This window comes from Lactuca saligna, chromosome 8 (genome assembly GCF_052625555.1).
Source record: "Lactuca saligna cultivar CGN05327 chromosome 8, ASM5262555v1, whole genome shotgun sequence".
In the NCBI taxonomy this organism is placed as follows: domain Eukaryota; kingdom Viridiplantae; phylum Streptophyta; class Magnoliopsida; order Asterales; family Asteraceae; genus Lactuca; species Lactuca saligna.
In genome coordinates this window covers 35,503,189-35,528,021 of record NC_136424.1, presented here as the reverse complement: position 1 = coordinate 35,528,021, position 24,833 = coordinate 35,503,189, and the positions used below count along the sequence as shown (strand labels likewise).

At 34.4% G+C, this 24,833-nt stretch overlaps 3 protein-coding genes across 3 annotated transcripts; 1 reads left to right on the top strand and 2 right to left on the bottom strand.

The window, feature by feature from the left end:
• Positions 1–2,789: 2,789 nt before the first annotated feature.
• On the bottom strand, positions 2,790–6,166 carry LOC145010828 (calcium-dependent lipid-binding protein-like). Its single transcript, XM_078969378.1, has 8 exons — positions 4,977–6,166; positions 4,651–4,892; positions 4,524–4,542; positions 4,196–4,401; positions 4,006–4,115; positions 3,807–3,905; positions 3,343–3,730; positions 2,790–3,259 (listed from the first exon to the last, which is right to left on the bottom strand). The coding sequence occupies exons 1-8, from the start codon at positions 5,765–5,767 to the stop codon at positions 3,171–3,173; spliced, it is 1,944 nt and encodes a 647-aa protein (XP_078825504.1). The 5' UTR covers positions 5,768–6,166; the 3' UTR covers positions 2,790–3,170.
• A 1,892-nt stretch (positions 6,167–8,058) lies between these two features.
• Positions 8,059–10,945, bottom strand: LOC145012931 (uncharacterized). The gene has a single exon (XM_078971727.1). It carries the CDS (start codon positions 10,574–10,576, stop codon positions 8,219–8,221), a length of 2,358 nt encoding a protein of 785 aa, XP_078827853.1. The 5' UTR covers positions 10,577–10,945; the 3' UTR covers positions 8,059–8,218.
• A 4,355-nt stretch (positions 10,946–15,300) lies between these two features.
• LOC145012319 (pentatricopeptide repeat-containing protein At1g11630, mitochondrial-like) lies at positions 15,301–16,929 on the top strand. The gene has a single exon (XM_078971112.1). It carries the CDS (start codon positions 15,400–15,402, stop codon positions 16,606–16,608), a length of 1,209 nt encoding a protein of 402 aa, XP_078827238.1. The 5' UTR covers positions 15,301–15,399; the 3' UTR covers positions 16,609–16,929.
• The last annotated feature ends 7,904 nt before the right edge of the window (positions 16,930–24,833 follow it).

Genomic DNA, 24,833 nt, shown 5'->3' with positions numbered 1-24,833 from the left:
TTGGTTCAACATCAATCATTTTGGTGCAAGATATTCCATGAATGGCGTAACATGTATCATGAGTGGCATAAGTTGGTCCACGCTGCTCCAAATGGCACAACTATGCATATAGTTGCTCCATTCCACTCACAAGTGCTCCAAGTTACTCCAAATTGATTCTAAGTGATCCATGTTAGACAAGACTTCATACCTCCAAGATCTCATGCCTCATTGCTTCTCTAAAGTGCTCATAAACTTAGAAATATTGGATTTGGGCTGGGGGAAGTCTCCATAAAGAATTTGAGGAAAAGTTGTGAGAAAATGAGCAAAATTTGAGTTCTATTTGTATAGGCGGCAACGGTCACTTCCTATTGTGACACATAGGGCTAAGTGAGTGGGGTTGTGTCACTCATGTCGGGTAAATTCTCAAATCTTCGAAAAATCATATATTTAGCATACGAACTCCATTTTCGATATTGGTTTCATATCAAAGAGTACTACAACTTTCCTTTAGATTTCGTCGGCTAATTTGCATTCTATTTTTATTTTAAACTTTAAAGTCTATAAGGAATATATTATAAAAGACTTTATGAAGTTCATATCTCCTTTATACAAACTCGGTTCTCAAAGTTCTTTATATCCACGGATTCGTATTTACGAAAACATCACCTTTAGTTTAGATTGTTTGCTAACAAGTGAGCGATCTTTGTTTCATCTTTTTATAATACACATTGTTGTATCGGGTTAAATGTGAAACTTTGAAAAATCATAACTTGTTTATACGAAGTCAGATTTTGACATTCTTTATACTTACGAGTTCGTAATCACAACCACTACAGCTTCCGTCAAGACTATTTATCCTAAAATAATATTTTTGTTTATAAACATTGTTTTATCACTCTTCAATAATTTTATAAAAAGATTTATACAAATATTATATATTCATAATATTTACCCACATAACGTGTATATAATAAATAATAAATAAACATTTATATAATTCGTAACACGAATAAAAATTATCCAAATCATGGATTTTACTAGTTCAATATGTTTATTACTATTTCTTAAATGTCGAGCCATAACCCACAAACGTTACATTAGTCACAAATCGATCTCCAGTTAGATAAGGTTGTTTGGCTTAGTTTTTTAGAGGCCAAAAGATCTTTTTGGAAAAGTTACAAGTCAGGTTTTTTTTAGGGCTGTTCACTATTTGGATAAAACCAAATTGGACAATTGGACAATTTTGATTGGACTATTTGGTTCGGATATTCGGATTTTTGGATTGGTTTTCAACAAAATTGAGTTATTATTTTGGATTTCGGATTGGTTTTGGTTTATAAAATAAGAACCGAATAGTCCAAAAAAACCGAATAAACATTTATTATTTATTTTTATATATATATATATATATATATATATATATATATATATATATATATATATATATATATATATATATATATATATATATATATATATATATATATATATATATATATAGTTATCTATTAATTTTGTAATTTGTTTTTTTCAAATATGTTCAAAACATTTCACCCGATAAAAAAACATCAATATGTATTATCTCTCAAAAATTTTCTATCTATAAAATATTTAACTATAATATATCTGCTTAGTAGTTGTTTATAAATTTCAAATCACAAATAAATAATTTTTTTCGTTTCTTGTGTAAAATTGAGTAATATTATAACTATATGTTGTTTTAAAATGTTTTAGTTTTTGAAAACCGAATTATAAAAACCGATCTAACCGAATTGTAATTGGATCGGATCGGATTTGAATTTACTTTGGATTATTTGGATCCATATTTTGAAAACCGAAATCAATTTGATTTCACTTGATTGGATCGGATCAAACCGATCCATCCAAACGAACACCTCTAGTTTTCGTAACTTTTCCAAAAAATTGATTTTCCTTCTTTACAAACTCCAAAAGTAGTTTTTAGAAATCTTTTACCAAATATCTTTTGCCTATAATTTTTTTCTACAAAAACTTTTGACCATTCAAAATCTAAACCAAAACCAAACACCCTCTTAGTTCCACATCAATCTCAACAACTAAAAGTCGGTCCCAGCCTCCTAGGTCCCAAGTCGGTTGAACCATTTTGAACGATGCATGAACCAGTATTTACTAACAAAAATACTTTTTTTGGGTTCACGTAAAACTCATCCGCAACAATCTCAAAAACCAAATTATGCCTTTTAAAGTTGCTTTGCCTAGCACATGAAATAGTTGTTTATATAAGGCCTTTTGTGCCTTTTGGTTCCTTCAAGACACCGATGTGGGATGAGGAAGCAATACAAACACACCTCCCTTCATTTTTTACTAAATTTTTGTGTCTTTTGTTTCCATTTTTAATTTATTTGTTTTTATTTTGTTTGTAATATTACAATTAATGATTTGAATATCAAATGCCTAAAAAAATCTTTTGTAATAATCAATGAAAGATGTTATCTACAAAATAGATCTTGTAATAAAAAATTTTGAAGTGATTGATTAAAAAAAAACCGAAAAAGCCCAAATCCGAACCAAAAAATACACACTCAAAACAAAAGGACCAAACCAAAAAAGACTGAGACCGATCCCAAAAAGACCGTCCGAAACTGATCTTAAAAAAAAAAAAAAAAAAAAAAAAAAAAAAAAAAAAAAAAAAAAAAAAAAACCGTTGTGAGGCCGGTTCTAAAAACATCGGATGTTTCGAGACGGTCTAGGAAATAATGGCCCTTTTCCATCAAACTTTGAGGTCAATTACATTTACAAACTAGCATTCGGATCTTGACCTTAGTGTCTTGAAAAATTAAAGGAGGGTTACTTTGAATATCATATACAATTAAATAAACATTTAAGCTTACAAAACCAAATTATAAAGAAAATAATAACATCGTAAATGAATAGTAAAACACCAAATTTAGTGTTTTATCGAAAATGATCCAACACCAAAAAGGTATAAAAATTGAGTTTTGGTGTTTGGTTGAAGACGACATCAGACATAAGCACCATCCACCAGTTTATCTACTCCTCCTTCCCTCTCTACTTTCTACAAAACAATCTTCTATGGTTGTTCCTTATAAAAAAAAAACTCATCATCATGTCCAAACACATTCCATTCCCTGAATTAACATTTCTTTGCTCAATGAGATTCCATTCCCCCCAAGGATTACTTGATTACATCAAGGATTGAAGATATTTGAGCCACCCATGTTAATAGCTGTTACTATTGTCATGATCGTGATCACACCAAGCCATAATAAAGCTGATCCTGCAAGCAATTCTATAGTTAGTCAAAACCAAACACATGTAAACAATTAGAGCAAGTGAAATGTAACATTATGTGACCAATACCTCCGGAGTCAGTCTCGGAATCAGGTGAAGAAACTAAGTCAGGAATCACCGAATCCGACGTATCAATGGAAGATTTACTCATTGCTGTTTCGGACGCCACAATTCCTTGAAACTCTTCACTCACAATCAAGGCTGCTAAAACATCAATGAGTGATTCTCTTTCTGTCCCACGTGGGGAAGGATTGTATGTAGTGCCAGTTGACTCTAATTCCTGGAACTCATCATCTGATGCATCGATCTTTTCATCTTCTTCATCTTCAACATAGGCTTTATATGTGAGTCTCAGTAGGATCTCACCAGCAGATCCCTTGTTCAACATCCCCCAGCCTCCTTGGAGAGTCACAATTCTGTCAGTTGGAACTGTATCTTTTAACAATCCCAAGTCAACCTGAAAAAATGATTCCATTTTTAGGTGACACTAAAAGAAACATGTGATTGATTGAGTAATAGATTTAAAGATTTACCTCGCCTGACCCAACTGTCAAATGTATAAATCCAAAAGAATCCTTCACTTGAATTGTTAGTTTCTCTTTTCTTGGATTTGTAACTAGCATACTGAAATCCTGTCATAAAAAAAGAAAGAATTAACTTTTGTCTCATTGACATCTGTCTTTGTCAGTACAGTACAACCTGTTCTGTCATGTCATATCATGTCAAGCTCACCTGGTTCCATATAGGCTGGCCAGGGGGCCCAATCACAGTTGTCCTACTATTCTTTTTACTGTGTATCACTTGATCTCCTAGTCTTAATTCAACATACGGATCCGTTTTTCCTAAATAAGAAAGTATGGGTCAGAATGTAAAATTATAATAAAGGGTAAAGTTGGAAATTCGCATAACATAGAAGACTCACCATAAAAGACGTAAGAGAGCTTCCGGGCATCAACAAGAGTGACTGAAAGTTCACCAGAAAAATCCTTGTTTCCTTCTTGCATTTCACCCGACTTGAAATCGTTTTGTAATGGGCCCACTGCTTTCCCCTTTTGAAAGTCTAACACAATCTTCTTAGGACGCACAAATAGTAGAGGCAAATCTTCTGTTAATAGCTTTTTCAAAAACCTAAAAAAAATTCCAAGATACATCCAAATTAAATATCGACATAGCCCTATTATAAAATGTGCATTTAACCCTATTATAAAATGTTATACAAAATCATATGATTGTAAGGAGAAGCCACTTACATTGAAAGTATAGGGATAGCTGGTGTTACATCAATATATGCAAGAATAGAAAAAGGTACAAAAATATGTTAGTAATATATCTTAAAACAAACGTAGGTGTGATTAAGAAGTAATAAAAATGGCATACCCATAAGATTAAACAACCGAAATGGTGACAATTCGAACTTTATTTTGGGAAGTGACACAAAAGCCCATGAAACAGCTCCAACCCAAGGCTCAGTTGGAATTAATCGTAATTTAACCCAAAGTTCACCATCAATATCAAAATCTCTAATGCCAACAGGAACTTTAATTGGAATAATCCCAAATTTTAGTGTCAACATTAGAAGCATTCGAGCACCACCAGTGTAACGAAGACCTATTTGATACCTTCAAAAAGTAAAACAAGATTTTGAACATAAAAACTTCAGCATTATTAGGGACAACCATGGAAGTGGGAATAGAATAACTTACTGTAAATCATTGTTGCTGCGTGAAGTTCTGCGTTCAACGTTTCTAACTACAAAAGGCTCGTTTCCAAGGGAAAACTGCTTGATTTCAACTCTTTTGACATAATCGGGTTTTTTAAGGTCGTCAATAACGGGTTGAAGTAAACCGATGACCCAATTTTCGAGTCCACCTCTGTAAACCTTCCATAGCTTGCTTAACACCATGTTTACCCACTCGACTGATTCCTTCCTCTGTAAATCCTTCTCGAGAAACAGTGAAAAACTTGTGGGAACTTGTGGCCATGTTGCCGGATTCCCGACCTCATCGTTGTTCTTACGTTTTCTTGATGTCCAAAGCTTATCGAAGAGAATCCCAAAAACAAAAAAGAAGAGAAATAATCCACCGATGTTTCGATTGAGAGGAGGAAAAGGGAGAGGGTGTATGAGCCCAAGTTGAGATCTTAGTTTACCTACAATGGGGTCTTCTGTAAATCCAGTGAAGTCGTTGGAATAACTCGATTGAACGGAATCGTGAGACGAAGATTCACCAGCTTTATCTAATTCATTTGAAATTTGATTCTCTGCGAAACTTTTCAAATTTTGATTCTTTCCATCGATGGGAACCATACAAGCCCAAACCAGTCCCGTTTTTCTTCTCCTTGAAACTTTTGTTCTACAAATGGAGGTCTTGATTTTTGTTCTTGTTCTCGTACTCGAGCTCAATTGGATTGTATTCTGACATGGGCAGATGGGTGATGATGACATCCATAAAATCTTGGAAAAATCAAAGCTTGCAGATGATGATTGAGAAATCATTTGAATGTGATAGAAACTTGACACACATAGAAATCAAAATCGAAATAGAATCAATAAAACCAAATGGGGAAAACGGATTTAGGAACCCTAAGTAAAGAACAAGAGTTGATTTGGTCAATCAAGTTTCGAATTCCGGTGTGGGTATTGCAGAAAGTTGAAGAACACATAACCTGGAGTGGATAGTTGTGGGAGCAAACGAATGGGATTGAACTTGTGAGCAGTAGCAATTTCCATTGTAAATTGATCTGATTTTGTTGCCAAGAAAACTGGAGGAAAGAAAGAGAAAACGCGAAGTCGGTCCACAGATATTCAAGAAGTTGACAAATTGTGTGATTTACTTAATAGTTTCACAAATCATGAACCACTCAAGAAAATCGTGGCAAAATAAGAAGATGGGGGAAGTGGGAAGGAGGTGCACAATATACACGTGGTGCGAAACGACGCGGGCTACATTGGTACCGAAGTTTGACCCGATTCCATGGTGATTCTTCCGCCCCATATTCTTGTTGAGTTTGCTGTTAATGTTGGCCAATATTTGCGTTTCAAATCGTGGATTTTGGGGAATATTTGTACAGAAATAATCGAATTTTTTAGTATTAGACAAAAGTAATCAGGATGATTATTGGAAATAAATAAATAAAATTATAAATCGAAATTTTCAGTATAGATCCGAAATAATATTTTTTCATTTGTGTCCAACATTGGGGAAAAAAATTCTTTCGATCTCTACCTCCAAAATATTTAGAATCATTGGTTTTTCAACTAAGTTGCATTTTTTGTGCCCTTAAGGTTCTTTAAATCTTACAAGATTTTAGTTGAGTAACATTTTAGATTTTAAAATACCGAAAATATTATTCGGGTTTATTAATGGAAAATATTAGAATATTAGAAGATAATAAGTATTTCACAAGATTCTTATTTATCTCTTTCCTTGGCAGCAGTGGATATTTTCTCCTTTATTTTTGCTTGTAATCATCTATATAATAAAGTAAAGGATATTCCTCCATCCCATTCAATGGTCCAGATTATTAATTTCTACAGGGTTCATACTTTGAAATGTTAATCTTTAACATTGATTTGCAGATATAAAAACGTTACATATTTTTTCTCTTTTTGTTATACTTTGAACCATACTTTGAAATGTAATAACTCAACATGTGAATCTTTCAGCTACTTGAGATCACTATCATTTTCAACTTTCAGTTTAAACAGAGGGAACCGAGTTCTTGGCTCCAAACAGGTTAAGAACCTGCAATGTGTGAAAGGCTTTTCTTTATGTGTGGTGAAATAATACATAATATGGCTACCCAAAAAGTAACAACAATGTTTGACCCTGGTGAGCATCAGGGGTCTATCAAATGTTTGAATCCCATCATCATTTCCTTCCTTCAGCTCTCTGCTTTATATTACTTGTACAACTTGCTGATGTGGAAGAGAGATGATGCTAGGGATGGGAATGATGGGAAATGAACCCTTTAAAGAGTTTAAATTAACATTAAAAGATAAACCACTTTTCTTCATTTCTTGTGTGATACTCATCACATCCTCCCTTCTTCTCGCCCCATGAAGCAAAACTGTATATGTGTATATATCAGGTTTAAAACCCTTATTGTTCATGTCATCAAAAAGATTTTCATTTACCCTACAATAACCATTTAACATCATCGTGTATGTAACAACATCAGGTATAAATCCTTTCTGAATCATTTTATCAAAAACCCATGTAGCCATTTGCATGTCTTCAATACGACATAATAAATATATAATTTCATTATACATCATCTTACATGGACCATTATCTAAAGCTCCAAACTTGTGAAATATATGCATCTTGTAGCGTTGACTCTTTTACAAAACCTCGAATGATAGAAGTATAAGCAAAAAGATTAACTGGCTGATTTGACTCCCTTAAACCTTTTAGTCTTTGAAAGGCGGAAACAGCTTTTCCATTGGAGCAAAGCCCATCAATATAGATGCCAATACTGAAAGCATTAGGCTCCACTCTACCCTCTTCCATTTGTCTAAACACATCCATAACTTCATCAAAACAACCCTTTCTGCAAAGCCTTTTAATCCTAATCCCAAATGCATACACATTTGGAATCAACCCTTTCACCTTTATTGTAAGTCGTTTGGTAAAATAAAGTTTTGTTTAATCGGTTTTTGGTTTAACTAGTTTGATTTATTTGGTTTGGTTTACAATTAGATACAAATAACCTACATTTGCATCTCAAGGAACTTGGTGTTCTTCATGTTATTTGGTCATTAGACAATTTTGGTAAAAGTTAATGTCACGAGTAATTACAAGTTTCAATGAGGTTAAATGTTTATACATTGTAAGTTACGATTTAAATGAATTAAGAAACTGAAAATAATATACAATAACACTCTTTGCATGAAAACTTTATACAAAAGTTTCAAACCTGTAAAGATGTACTCTAATGATCAAAATTACACTTTCTTGATCACCACTTCAAGTGCTCTTATTGTACTTTTATTCAACTGGATACCCTTTGATATCATCTCATCAACAAGTGCTACAGCATGATTCCTATACCCCTGATGACATAAACCACGTGCAAACACAGTGTATGTCACAGTATTTGGTTCAACACCTTTATCTTTCATTTCTTTAAACAGCAAAACAGCTTCTTGTAAGTTGTTCAACTGACAATGCTTGTTGATCACAACAGTGTAGCAATTAACATCAAAAGATAAACCATTCTCCTTCAACTCATCTGTAAGATCCTTCACATCCTCTTTTGTTCTAGCTCCATGAAGCAAAACTGTATACGTGTATATATCAGGTTTGATTCCCCTGTTTTTCATGTCAAGAAAAAGATTATGGGCTTCATTTAACCTATTCACCCTGCAGTAACCATATAACATCATGGTGTATGTAACAACATCTGGTGTAAATCCTTTCTGAATCATTTTGTCAAAAATGACCCTAGCTGTTCGCATATCTTCAACACGACATAACAAATATATAATTTCACTATACATTGTCTTACATGGACCATTATCTGAAGCTTCAAATTCTTTATATAGTTTCATAGCTTTTTTAGTTTCACCTTCTGCACAAAGACAACTTAGAAGTTTCAAACAAGAAGCCCTTTTTGCAAAAAGTCGTTTCTCAGAGAATAAAATCTCAAAGGCATCTGTAGTATTGTTTGCTTCACAGTATCCGTTCATCATTGCAGCATAGTTATCCAGGTTTTTAGGGTGTAAACTATTGAAATAAACTTCAGCTTCTTTTGTCTTTTCTCCTTTACATAACCCCTCAATGATCACATTATGTGTAATACTGGAAGGTTCTAAACCTTGTGTTTGCATATCATGTAAAAGATCAATTGTGTCTTCAAAACTACCGAATCTTGATAACCCACTAGCAAGAACATCGAAAGTGATAAAATCTGGTTTCAATCCATTCGATTTCATCTCTTCAAAGATTTCATATGCATTCCAAGGTTCTTCATTGAGGTAGTACCCTTTGATCAAAGTGGTGTAATGCACAACATCTGGTTTCATGTTCTTACCTTTCATGTCATTAAACAACTTCATGGCTTCATCCATTTTCTTAAGTTTACATAAAGCATCAATCGCGATATTAAACGAGATTTCATCAAGGAAAACTCCTGAGTTCATGATATCAAAGAACCATGATACAGATTCAACCAGTTTGCCCAAACCACACAAGCATTGCATTATCGAGCTCACAATCACACAATTGGTTTTAATACCTCTTGATTCCATTTCTTCATAAAGATCCAATGCCCTAAGAATGTCGCCTTTCTGACAATACCCTTGAATTAACACACAATAACAATCTGCATCAGGGAAAATTTCTGTATGTAACATGTCAAGCAAGGCATTTTCTACATCTTCTAGCTTTGACTCTTTTATAAAACCTCGAATGATAGAAGTATAAGCAAAAAGATTAACTGGCAGATTTGAGTCCCTAAAACTTTTTAGTTTTTGAAAGGCGTGATCCGTTTTTCCTTTTGAGCAAAGTCCATCAATGTAGGTACCAAAAGTGAAAGCATTAGGCTCCACTCCAGCCTCTCCCATTTGTCTGAACACATCATTGGCTTCTTCCAAACAACCCTTTCTGCAAAGTCCTTTAATCAGAATCCCATAAGTATACACATTTGGAACTAACCCTTTCATCTTCAATTGTCTGTAAACTGATTCTACCATGTCCAGTTTGTCCCACTCAATCAACTGGTTCATTAGATAATTACATGTTCTTGTTGAAAGCACAAGTCGACCCCTTTTTATCTTGTACAAGGTATCTATGGCGTCCTCAAATCTTCCAACACGTGCATACACCTTAACCAACACATCAATGGCTTTTATCAGTTTTTCTATCCCCTCTATCTCAATCTCTTCTATCAATGCATCACACAGATCCGAAATTTCAAAACTAAGAAGTTCCCCGTTGTTATTATCAATAACATCCATAAACAAAGAATATAACCTAATATCCATACCCCAATGACACAAAAATCGAACAATTGCCATATAACTTACTACATCATGCTTAAAACCAGATTCTTTCAGTTGAGTTATAAATGACAACCCAATATTGGGTTCTCTGTTTAACTTGTGCAAGGTTTCAATAACTTCAAACTTATCGAGTTTATCAAGCGGTCGACAGACCAAACTGGTATTGTTTTCGTCAGAAGATGAGTCTGACACGTCGGAACTACTTAATTGGGCAAGGGATGAAACGAATTTAAAGCGGAGAGTCATGGAATTTCTTACCAGATTACGGCAAGAAGCTAACCTGATAAGAGGAGGCAACATAAGATTTAAGGTTAAGTATCTGAGAAGAACATGGAAATGGACGTTCTTTAAGCGTTTGCAGAACAACCATACGCCTTCCTTCGGCTTCCTAATAGCAAACTTGCTATTATGTTCTTTTTTCTGGATTCTACTTCAATGGCAGCGTCCTTTTGTGGGAAGAAAACAGAATGAATTACTCTAGGATCTTATATACTCTAAACCTCCATAGACTATTTCAGTACAAACCTCCACTGCGTCTCAATCCACCATGGAACTTGAGTAAGGGTTAACTGGCATAGTCTCTGTTCTGCGGGATGTTACGAAGAGAGGGGCGCTGACATGGGAGGGAGAGGGAAGAGAGACTTCGATGACGATGGGGATGTTTTGGTCGCGTCGGCACCGAGTCAAAACTAAAACTACCATTTATTTTCTTAAACCCTATATGTGATTTACCGATAGCTCTACGTTGGATATTTACAAAAATGATTATTTTTTATTGAGAATTAAAGAAAATAACTTTCACCCGGTTCCGAATTCAATTTAAAGAGAGAAAATAAAGGAAATGGGTAGAAGTGGGAGGAAAGTAAGAGGAATTGGTGTTCCCGAGTTTCATTAAAGGAAGGAAGTGGAAAGAAATGGAGGGATCACTTTCCCTCTTAATTTTTCTTCCGATTTGGAAGGATTTTGAGAGAAAGAACAAAATGTTTAACTTTTCTTCCATTTCTTTCCAACTCGGGAACACAAAACACAAATTTCTTTTCCTTTCTCTTCTCTTCTTTTCTCTCCTTACTTTCTTTTATTTTCTCTGCTACAACTCGGAAACGGGGTGTTATATTTGTGCATTTTACATGCCAATAATTCTAAAACCGATTTCATATTTTATGTCTTATTTATTTGTGTAAGGGTCACTCTATCTAAAAGAAATATGAAATATGATACCCATTACATCATGATATAACTTTTAAAATGTTTTCCAAATACAAACATAAATTTGATTGGGGGAGAGAGATTCAGATTTCGTCTTCTGCTTTGTTTTAATATTTTATTTACATTTTCTCGTTATTTATTATAATATAGAAAATAATAAAATGAAAATCTTCCAGAAAAAATGAAGCCCTTGTCCGAAATATGATGAACTAATTCAAAACAATTATTGTTTTTGTTTTATTTACATACGATAGTAAATAAAACATTTTTGTTTTATTTATGTAGTGTGCCTCATTAGTTAGGTATATATGCATTATAATGTGTTATTAAGTATTAGTTTGGTATGATAGTGTGTCCAAAATGCTAAGGGGTTGTTTGATATTCGTCTGAACGAGTCGGGTCAGACGTATTTTGCTGACTCGGTCAACTGAGGTTTTTTGTTAAACCAAATTAGGTTGGCTGACTCGATAAGAGAAGTCTGGGCGAGAAAGCTGAGAATCGATCGCTGACTGTGAATCTTTTCCTAATTTGCCCTTGTCTTACCGTTCCTTCTCTCCCTTTCTTTCACTCTTGGTTTCAACCATTTTGAATGATGTCTCCTTTAAAACGATCGATGAGAGTATTTTAGGTTAAGGATAAAATAACTTTCCCTGAAATTTTTAATTGCAGGTTCAACAACAGAAAACAATGCATCATCCATTATTGTTGTGTCGCTGAAAAGAAGAAACATATCCATGTTTCTGAAAATGGCAAAGTTGGTCCCTGAAGCTCTTCATGTTGACATAACATACCATAATACTAATTTATATCAAATAAAAATTGTTCATTATTAAAAACACCAAAAAGAAAAAGGGTGTTTGTGAATGAATAAATAAACTAGAAAATGTTTTATAGTTTTTTTATTTAAGTTTCATATACATCTTGTATGCTAGTAATTATTATTTTTTTATAATGTTTGGATTTATTTTTCAGCAATTTTATCCATCACTGTCAACAAGGTAAAATTGTCATTTTTTATCAATCAACACATTCAGTCAGATGTACAATCAAACAATATGGTTTCTTACTTAGTCAAGATTTCTAACCCATACAGATCTTTCCCAGTCAGCACTTTCTCAATCAGCAACTATCAAACGGCTCCTAAATGTTAGTATGGAACATGATGAATTTATCCAAAACGCTAAGCGTTACTCCGGAACATGATGAACTAATATTAACTTGGTTTACTAATCCAATATTTTAGCACAAATGTGTGTTTCTTCATACTTAACATTAGTCTGGAAATTATTGTGAAGCTACATTCAGAAACACCGTTCGCACTAGTATTTGAAAATAACTTATAAAATCTAAATTTTAAGTTCAAAACATTCAAAATATTTTTAGTTGTGGGAAAATGCTCCAAAGTTATAAATCATGAGATTTTAAAATATGTGAGGGTTAAGAAATACATACAATGAAAAGTATCTTTAAAGTGTAAGTTCTAAGACTTTAATCTTCATATCTTACTTAAATATAGATACATGTAAAAACAATAAGTTAGGTTTGGAAAGTTTGGTAAGTTAACCCTAGAGTCAACTCTTGGAGGAAAAAGGATATTGGTCAAGAATCCAAGTTCAAAAAAACATTTCAAAACTAAAATTTCCCATTTTAGGGTAGAATCATTTCCAAAGGAAATCAAGATTTCAATATGTTCATAAAAATTACCAAGCGTAAGAAGAAGTAACTTAATATAATATTAACACAAAATGCAATGGCAAGTCAATAATTCAAATATGTTATGCATATATCTTCAAAACCCCCAACTCGAGTCATCTCTAGTCCACAACCTCACCAAAAAACACCTTAAGTGCAACCACCACAAGTCACTGCAATTCACCACAACATCATAATATGACACCTCAGCATCATTTGCATATGAATTTTTTAGTTTATTATTATAATTTTGATATGGCTTTGATAATTCTACCAATTGTAATATCTTATTCTAAAATTAAATGATTATATATATATATATATATATATATATATATATATATATATTAATTTTTGATATAATATTTTCAAATCAGATCAATTTATTATCTTTCCACTAAAACGACCCAATCATTTATTTTTTATTCGTATAAAAGTGTATTACCGTAGTAAAAAGGATTATTTGTTATAATTGTAACATCCTGTTTAAATAAAATAAAATTAATTAATTAATAAATCAATAAATAATAAACCCCAAAACCCTGATAGCAAGAACAGTGAGTAAACTCACTTCAATTAGAAGATAGCAAATCGCACACCCAAGTCTGTTGCCCAACGACTCCTCACATTGAACACAGTCAATACCAATCCTAGTTACTCCACCAAGGTCTTCTTCCACTTCAATGAGTCTAAAAACCACCAAAGAATGCTTTAATGTCACAAAAATGGCTAAGGGCTTCAAGTAGGTCGAGATTAGAGTTTTCGGGAGGTAAGAGAGTGAGGGAGGCTAAGGATGGGCAACCCTAGCCCTCTCATTCCATTAAATACCCGAATTATTAGGGTTTTGGCCATCAGACCATTCTCGTGTCATGAGCACCCAAAGGCTCACGTCGTGAGACTAAAAAAACTCGGGTCAAAAAGTCGATGCCACTCACGACGTGACAACCATGTCTCACATTGTGGCCCTCATCCCAAAAGCTAGAAAATCAATAAATAAGTACCTCCAAGACCCAGGTGTTACACTATATGTTGTGGGTTCGAAACCCTTTCTTCTTTCTTCGTCCTTCATTACCTATCCTTTTTCATATAATGGTTTTGTAATGAAATTAAGTTTGAGGAGGAAAAAAAAAACTCTAGCAGGCTCGAACTCACGACCTTCATAAGGAGATGATTCTTAGCACTACATTAAGGAGGAGTATGGTACCAACTCGAGAATATCAAATACCAAAATGGATAAAAAAAAACGATACCAACTTACCGAGCATCGAACCAAACTAACATTATTGGTATCGGTATGGTATCGATTTTCAATACTAGCACCGATACTACGACACCAAATCCCAAGTTTCATGATTTTAGGGTACTAATTACGGGTATATATTAACATTAACATTGTGGTGTCTGTACTAGTTTGAGTCAAAATTTTCGATAGTCTTACTCACCTATACACTAGACCATCTTGATCTTATTGTTAGATGTTCCTTCATATCATTTTTAATTGCATGGCTTCATAGAGGGTACCTTAATCACTAAAGTTGGTACTACAAACTTATAAGGCTAAAGGGACTTAGCATGTTGTTGCATAGGATTTTTAAATTTTTTTCATAACATCTAGGCTTAGCATGTCTAGCACAAAAAATATAGGGAGTGGAAGTGTGAAAATTTAATAGGTTTAATTGTGGAGAAAAAAAATTAAAATATATAAAGAAATACAAATCAACCAATCACAATACACTTTCATACTTTATCTCTCCTCTCTTCTCGCTACACCCATGACATCTCTTCTTAGCACCCTCCTTGGCATAAGGTAGGGAGTGGTGTAGCACCTTTAGCACGTTTCTTAACACCTCCATTCCTTTTAACCTAAAAATTACCAAAATATCTTCATGTTTGAGTTAATGTCGAGTCTACATAAGTATCTTAGGAACTTGTTGATTATTTTTAAGTCCGCATAACACCACTACTACATACTTGTTAGTTATTTTTGAAAAAAAAAATGAGCTGATTTTGTTATTTTTTGAAAAGTTAGTTAGATCAAAATTAACAATAAACAATGTGTTTTTTGAGATTATTGTGTTAATTTTATCCTTTTCTATTTTGACTCGGAAAAAATCAAAATCAAATCGTCACCCCTAAGTACAAAACCGCCGGCATTAGGGTTCCGAACATTGAAAAGCTCTAGAACAGATAACTTCCATCTGTATCCTCCTCTTCGGTCTCAGGAAATGGCAATGGCGGCATACCTTTCTAGAATCGCTAGGCTCTCTGCCTCCCATCAAAACCCAGTACGAACCTTCTCCTCATCCATAACCCCTTTTTCATCATTTCGCGCTTTGAAATCTGCTATCAAAACGGAAGAAGACCCACTTAAGATCGCCAAACTCTTCGAATTATCCATTTCCATACCCACATTTAGACGCTTTCGGCCTCTCTTCACCCTATCCGTTCACAAGCTCTCTCGATCCAAACGCTTCGACCTTATCGACCGCATACTCACCAACTCCATCACCAGTTCCCCTCCTCCTCAGCTTGCTTCCGAAGGCTACTGGCTCCGGATCGCGATGTTATACTCCCAGGTAGGAATGGTTGACAATGCACTCCAACTGTTCGACAAAATGCTTCAACAACAGAACTGCACCCTCACTGAAAAATCACTTTGTGGGATTCTTTCTGTGATGATAGATAACAAAATTTACGATGATAAATTGCATCAGACGTTCGAGGCTTTTGTAACCAAAACAGGTATTTCCCCTGGTGTAAAATCCTACAATTTGATTTTAAAAGCCCACTGTAAAGGAGGTCATGTGGATGAGGCTCAGGCATTGATTGAGAAGATGGAAACCGAAAACAATGTGCATCCAAACATTGATTCCTACAACATATTGCTGGGAGGTTACTTGGATAGCAAGAAAAAGAGTGCGTTTGATATGGTGGTGAAACAGATCAACGAGAAAGGTTTGGAACATAACTTGACTACCTACAATCACAGGATCTTGAGGTATTGCAAGAACAAAGAGTGTGTTAGGGCTAAGAAGCTGTTGGATGAAATGATATCAAAAGGAGTTGAACCTAATTCTTGTAGCTATAATACTATTATCTTTGGGTTTTGTAAGGTAGGAGATTTGGAATCTGCTAAAAAGCTTCTTGAAAAAATGGTTAGTGATGGATATGTAAAGGCACCATCGTTTGGTTATTACACATTAATGAAGCATATGGTTGATGAGGGAGAATTTGATGGGGGATTGGAAATATGCAAAGATATCATACAGAAGAAATGGGTTCCTCCATTTGAAGCCACTGGGCTTTTGGTCAATGGATTGGTCAAGAATTCCAAAGCTGATGAGGCAAAGGAAATTGTGATGAAGTTCAAGAATCGGCTCAATGGGCCTGCTTTACAATCATGGGGAAAGATTGAAGCTACCCTTCCTATATAAACAAACTCATGTTGTTTTCAGGAAGCAATACAGATTTCATAATCTATTATGGGAAACTAAAAGGTATGCAATTAGTTTTTGGTTGATTATAAAGTTTACACCTTTTTCAAATATTGATTTTGCTTTTATGCTAGTGTTATCATAAAATTGTAGCATGCAATTTTAGGCTTACATGCCATGTTAGTTGGCACTGTAGGAGCTCACAAGCCATGTAAAACAAAAAAAGGTTAGTAGCTTATGAGATGTTTTTGTGCTAATAACTAGATATGATGTGAAATTTTCAGAATTTATGCATTAATAATTAATTTGCTTCTTTGATCATGCATGGGATAAGTGACACTTAAATTGCAGTTGTGAATTGTGATGGGGCATGTCAGCATGTGGATGTGATATGTTTAATTGCCCATATGGATGCCACATAGGACACATAACCGTTAAGTTAAGTGATAAAATAAATTATAGTTTGAGGATACGTTTACTTGTATGACATGACCTAGAGAGCAAATTGCTCATGGTTTATTGCCTAAAGTAACATGAACTCTTTCAGAAGTATGTTTTCAACCAGGGCCGGGCCAAGACAATTGGAGGCCCGGGGCAAAATAAAAAATGGGGCCCTTTCGATAATTTTATGTATTCGTATATTACACTATTTTATACATACATAACAATACATTTAAATTCGTACACCATAGAATGGGGAAAAATAAAAGTACAATGCTATTAGTAGTACAAAAATACTAAAGTCTCATCCCCTTTGTTTCTTCATTAACTTGTACATAAGTTGTTGACCTCCAACTGAAGTTGATTTATCATCGACACAAAGGTGTTAGGTGAATTGCTTAAATCCAGAATATTTGTTGTTGTTAATAACTTGGAAGTGGTTGAAAAAACTATATAACAACAGAAAATTATATATATATATATATATATATATATATATATATATATATATATATCAAAAACATAGAAATAGAAATAAAAAAAGAGTACCATTCACAAATCAAAAATAAGAATATTAACATTACAAATCGAAATTAAGCAATAAAGTTCAAGAACTGTCTCTAACTAAAAAAATTTAACATTTGATTATGTCTCTAACTTGAACAACCTCATAAAAATCGAATTTCAAAAAAGAATAAGAAATTTCAAGAGCGATAGAACATACAGAGATTCACAGTCATATTATCAAAAATCAATTTCATCTCTAACAATCGATTCTAAAAGCTAAACCTTCAAATTTCTAGAAATTGAGAAAGAAATCCAATTGAGGCAGTGACTGGAACTCTCGACTCAAATCTCTAGATCAGATTCCTAAAATAAATCAAATAACCTGATTAACTTCCCATTGGTGCTATATCACAAAAAAGAAATCGACAACAAGAAGAGAAACAATAGAGTTTTCCGTTTTCTGAAATCGTGAAAAGAACGAGACACAATCAGTCTCTCAATTCTAAAATAACATTCGATTCACTAATGGTTGTTGTGGATGAATTTAGAAAATTAGAAAAGAATGAAAGAAATCGATTAACTTGAAATCTTGAATAAGAAATAAAATAATGATCTTTAACTCTTACTTTTGGAGAAGACGTCATTTGGATTTTCCATGACAATGTTTGGATTTTCTATAGAAATCTGACTGTTGAAGAGTTACGATGCCTTGGAATTAGGACGCATGCTAGATAAGTCTCATTCTCTCCCACGCTTCATTTTTTGGATTAGTTCCTGGATATTGGGGTTTAAAGTAGTCCAATAGGCTAAAAAGTAATGGGTTGTTAATATATAACCAAAATAACAACTTAAAAATTGGGGCCCTGTAGCATTTGGGGGCCCGGGGCGGTCGCCCAGCTTGCCCATGCCCACGGGCCGGCCATGTTTTCAACAGTTTTAATATTTTTGTCATGTATGTATGCAATATATTTTCTATTATTTGTGTTGAAAATACGAAGGTAAAAGTTATAAGTTATAAGAAATGACGGGGGTGGTGCATGAATATTGAAAAGATAAATGGAGGCGTGAAAGCAAGCATTGCAATTTGCAATGTTTTATGTTTTATGTTTGACGTTGACCCATAAAGAAAAAGAACTAGTGTCAAAACAAAAAATACAAAAAATACAATAAAACGTGTCAAATCAAACAAAAGATACGGACCGTATAACAAGTGGTTCTACAACTACAAAACAAAAATCATGATGAGTGCCGTCGCTAACCACCCTCGCTAAAGTTCGTGAAGCATTTGGAGCACCGTCCCCCTAGCAAAGGGGGTTCGTTATAAAATAAAGACAAAATTACAAAAATGATTCATGTGGTATGCAATTTTTTGGGGTTTTAGTCCAAACCTTAATTTTTTTTTATTGGTAGTCCTTTTGAGCTAGTTTGTTTACAGTTTTGGTCCCTGTCTAAACTAAAAAGACTATTATACCCTTAATGATTTTATTTTTCATTTTTCTTTCACTTTTAATAATAATATTATTATTAAATATAAAAATGGGCCCACTTATCCACCCCACCTCTCTCTCTCTCTCTCTTGAATTGGGATCACAAGGACAAAACTTACCAATTGGTCTCCCTACCTTTTTCTCTCTTCCATAGATTCCGATGAGAGCTCTTATCAACGACCCAAAATGACGGTGTCAACTTCTTTCCCTTCGATTTCTTCTCCTTTTTTCTCGGTCTTCTCCATAACGTTGGTATCTGTATCTCTCGAGTGTTTGCTTGATACCTTCGGTCACCGGAGATGGTGAGTGGAAATCTTTGAGTTTTCTCTTTCAAATCTACCTATCAAATCCTCTATTTTTCAGTTCTTTCTTTCTCCTCGAATCCCCTTCTCCAGCTCTTCATTACTATAGAGATTTAAGGCCAAGGTAAAAGGTATTTTAGGTTAAGGATCACATGACTTTTGTTGATCTATCGAACTAGATAACCCACTTTTCTCTTCTCTATTATTGTTCTCAACCCCCCAAATCCACTATATTCTTCATTCGTCAGAGTAATGGAATCCAGGGTTTTTAATGCACGATCTATTAGTTTCCTTTGTTTCATATCTTGTAAACTGATCTCTGTGTTATTATTACATCTGTAGAGGTGAGTTTAATCAACAAGAAAGCTTAATCCGAGAGAGCTAGAAGAGAATTAAGAGGGAGAAACAGGGTATAAACGAAGGAGAAAGAGAGAGACCTCAAGAGAAAGAAGAACACGGAGCCATCGTCATGCCTACCAATTTGCCATGGACTGCAATAACGCCAATGGCGATAGTGGAAAAGATGGTGACGACACAGGGTTGGGCGGCAATCGGAGGTCCTTCGGTGGTTCAACAACAATCGTATTTTCCTTTTTGATTTTGGTTGAAGGTACTGTGAATGGAGGAAAGAAAAATAGAGAAGAGAGAGAGAGAGAGAGAGAGAGAGAGAGAGAGAGAGAGAGAGAGAGAGAGAGAGAGAGAGAGAGAGAGAGAGAGAGAGAGAGGTGGGCCCAAATTGATTATTTATTTTCTTTTTCATTTAAATTAAATAGAAAAAAATAAAAAATATATCAGAAGGGCATTATAGTCATTTCAATTTTACGAGGGACTAAATCTACGTACAAACATCGCCAAAAGGACCACCAATCCAAAAAAATCGTGGTTTAGACTAAAACCCCAAAAAAATACATACCACAGGGATCATTTTTGCAGTTTTATCTAAAATAAACTTTTTTTACTCAATTTCAAATTTCAATCCAACTCCTATAAATTAACACTATCATCTCAATATTTCACACACAGAGACTATCATTCTTTCTCTTACAAATTGAGTCTTTCATTTATAAAAAAAAAATGTCGTCTTCGTCATCTACATCGGACGATGTTTTTGATAGTGTAATACAGTCAGTCATCTCTATACGTAACATGCTAGAACATCTTAACAACCATGAATCGAGGAATGTGCAATGTAAACGAATAAGATATATCCACAGACAGCCAGGATCCAGCCCGAAAGTCAAGGAGATGCATATTGACCGTTGACCATAGACCATTATTGTGTATTAAAATTCAATTAGATTTATAATTAGTTTCTAATGGAATATTATTTTCATAGATACAATTTTATATATTTAAGAACATTTATTCTTAGCCACAATTAATTTTATAATTAGTTTCCACATTGGATTTTTGTGGGCTTACATACCCACCGTAAGTAAAAGAAAACAGGGTACATAATAAAAACACAAGATATAAAATTACATAGCATAAGAATTTAACATTTAATATAAAAAACGTGGGATATAACAGTGATTCTATTTCCCCCAAGTACATCATCAGTCACTTTAGATGAAAAGGAAATCAGTTTTCAAGAATATATATATATATATATATATATATATATATATATATATATATATATATATATATATATATATATATATATATATGGTGGAACACACATTTAAGTGGGGCCATACACCCCACTTAGTATACATTGGATCTACCACTGCAAAAAGCGTGCAAAAGCCCACCAATGTCTCATGCATAATTATTTTGACAAGCATTCTCTCCTTCAAGGATATATTTTCTACCGACGGTTAAGGATGCATTAAGATTTGTTTATGCGTATTGTCGAATGTGTGACTTTAGTTCTGATATACGTGGAAACGTTCAGACGCAAGAGGTACGTAGACTTTGATCAAATTCAAAAATATATTGTTGTATTTCGTATGTTATAGCATATGGCACCCCCTGATGCACTAAACGAGAGTTTTAGGATGTCTACACGTACTACACGAGAAAGTCTTCACGAATTTTGCAGATCGATCATGTCTTTGTATGGTCCACACTATTTGTGTCATACAAAAGTTGTATGCTCATCATGCGAATGTGCATGGTTTACTTGGAATGTTTGGAAGTTTAAATTGCATGCATTGGAGATGGAATTTGTGTCCTAACACGTATCATGGACAATACATAATGGACAATTATTATTATCCTACAGTCGTTCTTGAAGTTGTAGCCTCACTGGATTTGTGGTAATAGCCAGGGACCGAGCCAAGATTTTTCTATAAAAGGGTTTAATTATATTAAAATATATATAGTTTGTAAAGTTAAAAGAGAAATTGATTAAAAAAAAAAGTCCTCCAAATAGGAGTAACATGGAACTTTACAAGAATCAATATTATATTTTGTTTCAATAATATTATACTAACAAGATGCGGTTTTCGGACATAAAAATCTTTTTTTCGTTTGAAAAAAAAATAATCGTTCTTTTTTGGTTATGATTATAATTGAATAGAGAAAACTTATATTTCATAGTGAATTAGATCAGTACTTATACACAAGGAGATCCGATTAACATGGATCAGTTACAACAATTAAGGAAGACTAAATCTATAATTATCTAGAAGATTAAACATAATAAACATGTGAATAAAATACATAAATAGAAGATGGATCTGGATCCGGTTTATCTTTTGATATGCTCCCGCAAGATGGACGATCGTGAGAGGAGACCAATCTTGGAAATAAGAGTGTTAAATCGGTGACATGGTAGAGGTTTAGTGAGAGCATCGGTTAGCTGATCATCACCATTGATGTGAGTGACACGAATGGATCCGGCTTGTACTTTTTCCCTTACAAAATGAAAATCAAGTGCTAGATGTTTTATGCGAGAATGAAAAACAGGGTTGGCTGAATAATGTGTAGCACTGAGATTGTCACAAAAAATGGTTGGGGTAGTAATTGACTGATAACCAAGTTCAGATAATAAGGATATTAACCATTGTATTTCAGTAGTTGTAGAGGCAACAACCCTAAATTCAGCTTCAGTGGACGAGCGAGCTAAGGTTGGCTGGCGTTTAGAGCTCCAAGAGATTGGGTTAGATCCAAGATAGACAATATAGCCTGAAGTGTTGTGGTAAGTTTGTTTGTCACCTGCCCAATCAACTTCAGTGAAAGCATGTAGCTGTAGATATCATAGTAATTTTTTTAGTGCTGACAAGTGCATATCAGTTGGGCGATGCATAAACTATGAGAGTTTGTTAACAGCAAAAGCAATATCTGTTCTTGTGATTGATAAGTATTGAAGAGCTGTAACATGTGACCTGTAATCTGTAACATTAGAGATAGGTTTGCCATCATCAATAGTAAGAGATATAGAGCTTGACATCGGAGTGGTTGATGCTTTACAATCAGTCATATTGGCTTTGTGAAGAAGATCAAGAATGTATTTAGTTTGAGAAAGAAAAAGACCATGAGAATGATGAACCACTTCGACTCCAAGAAAATAAGAAAGAGTTCCTAAGTCTTTGATAGAAAAGCGTTTATGAAGGGAAGTGATAAAGGCTGAAACATGGGACGAGTTTGGACCAGTGATTATTATATCGTCTACATAAACAAGAGTATAGATGGGAGAAGATGTTGATTGATAAACAAACAGGGAGGAATCAGAGATGATTGGTTTGAAGTTTAAAGAAAGTAAGACTTAAGTTCATGATACCAAGCACGAGAGGCTTGGTGAAGACCATAGATAACTTTATTTAGTTTGCAAACATGGTCAGGGAAGGTGGAGTCAATGAAACCTGGAGGATGAGACATGTAAACACATTCGGTGAGATGTCCTTGCAAAAAGGCATTGTTTACATCTAGTTGGTGCAAGCACCAGTTTTGAGAAGTAGCTAAGGAAAGAACGAGTCTAAGGGAGGCAGGTTTGAGGACCAGAATAAAGATTTCACCATAATCAAGTCGTGGTCGTTGATGAAAACCTTTGGCTACTAGTCTAGCTTTAAGGCGATCAAGAGAACCATCAAGTTTGTATTTGGTATGATATACCCATTTGCATCCAATTAGATTAAGAGCTGAATCACGAGGGAAAAGTGTCCAAGTATTATTATTGATAAGAGCATCATACTCAGTTTTCATAGCCTTGCGCCATGGAGGTTGTTTCAAAGCTTGAGTGATTCTATGAGGTTCTGGAAAGGAGGAGGGGGTAGCATGATAAAGAATGAAATCATCATTGTGATATTTTGAGTTGGGTTTAGGATTATTGCGAGTGATGATTTTAGTTATGTCATGAGACTAGGTGGGTGTGGAATTTGATGTGGGTGTATTAGGACCAGGTTGTGAGTGGATGGACTCGTTAGAGTCAATAGACGTGGATGGAGATTGGTGAGAGGTAGAGGTAGATGAGGTAGGAGAAGACTATGGTGTGGAAGGTGAATCAGATTCTGAGGAGAGAGGATAAGAGGGGGGTTGTGTGACAAGTGGCGGAATATTTGGTGAAGGTGAAAGTGGAAGTAATTGTAGGTGAAGTAAAGTATCTAGTTCAGGGAAGGATGATGGGTTGGTATTTGTAATTCTAGTATAAGGAAAATCAGATTCAATGAAGTATACGTGTCTAGATGTGTAAATTACGTTGGTAATAGGATCTAGGAGGTGATATGCACTTTGAGAAGAGGAGTAGCTAATGAAGATGCATGGTTTGGAGCGGGCTTGAAGTTTGTGATTGGTATGAGGTCGTAACCATGGGTAAGCAAGACAACCAAAACTCCTTAGTTTTGTATAGTTTGGATGTTTTTGAAAAAGTTGGAAATATGGGGAGGTGTTATTAAGAGTGTTTGTGGGTAATCGATTAATTAGATAGGTGGCTGTTATGACAGCAAAAGACCAGAATTTAATGGCATTTGTGCATGAGATAGAAGAGACAATGAAGTTTCAATGATATGGCAATGTCTTCTTTCAGCATACCCATTGTGTTCAGGGGTATGTGGAGGAGGTGTGAGGTGGGAGATACCACATGAAGCAAGGTAAGGGGCTAGTTTAAGGTTTCGCCTCCATTATCAGAGAATAATTGTTTGATTTTGAGTTGGAAAAAGTTTTCAACAAGTTTTTGAAAATGTATAAAGGTGTTCAGAGAAAGTCAGACTTATGTTTTAATGGGTACAGCCATATGTATTTGGTAAAATGATCAACAAAAATGATATATTATTTGTAATCATCTAGTGAGTGAATTGGAGAAGTCCAAACATCTGAAAAAGTTAATTCAAGAGGACGTGTTGCAATGAAGTAATTGCAGGAATAGTAGAAGCTAAGTGTTGTAAGACTCTAAGATGCGGACGCCCAAGTCTATGATGTCATCATGTCATGGGATGGATTTATTGGAGAGAAAAGCCAGATGTGGATGTGTAGAACGCAACTCATAGATGCCTTGACTAGCCATTCCTTGGAGTAGGGTCTGTTTGGTTTTGAGATCCTTGATAAA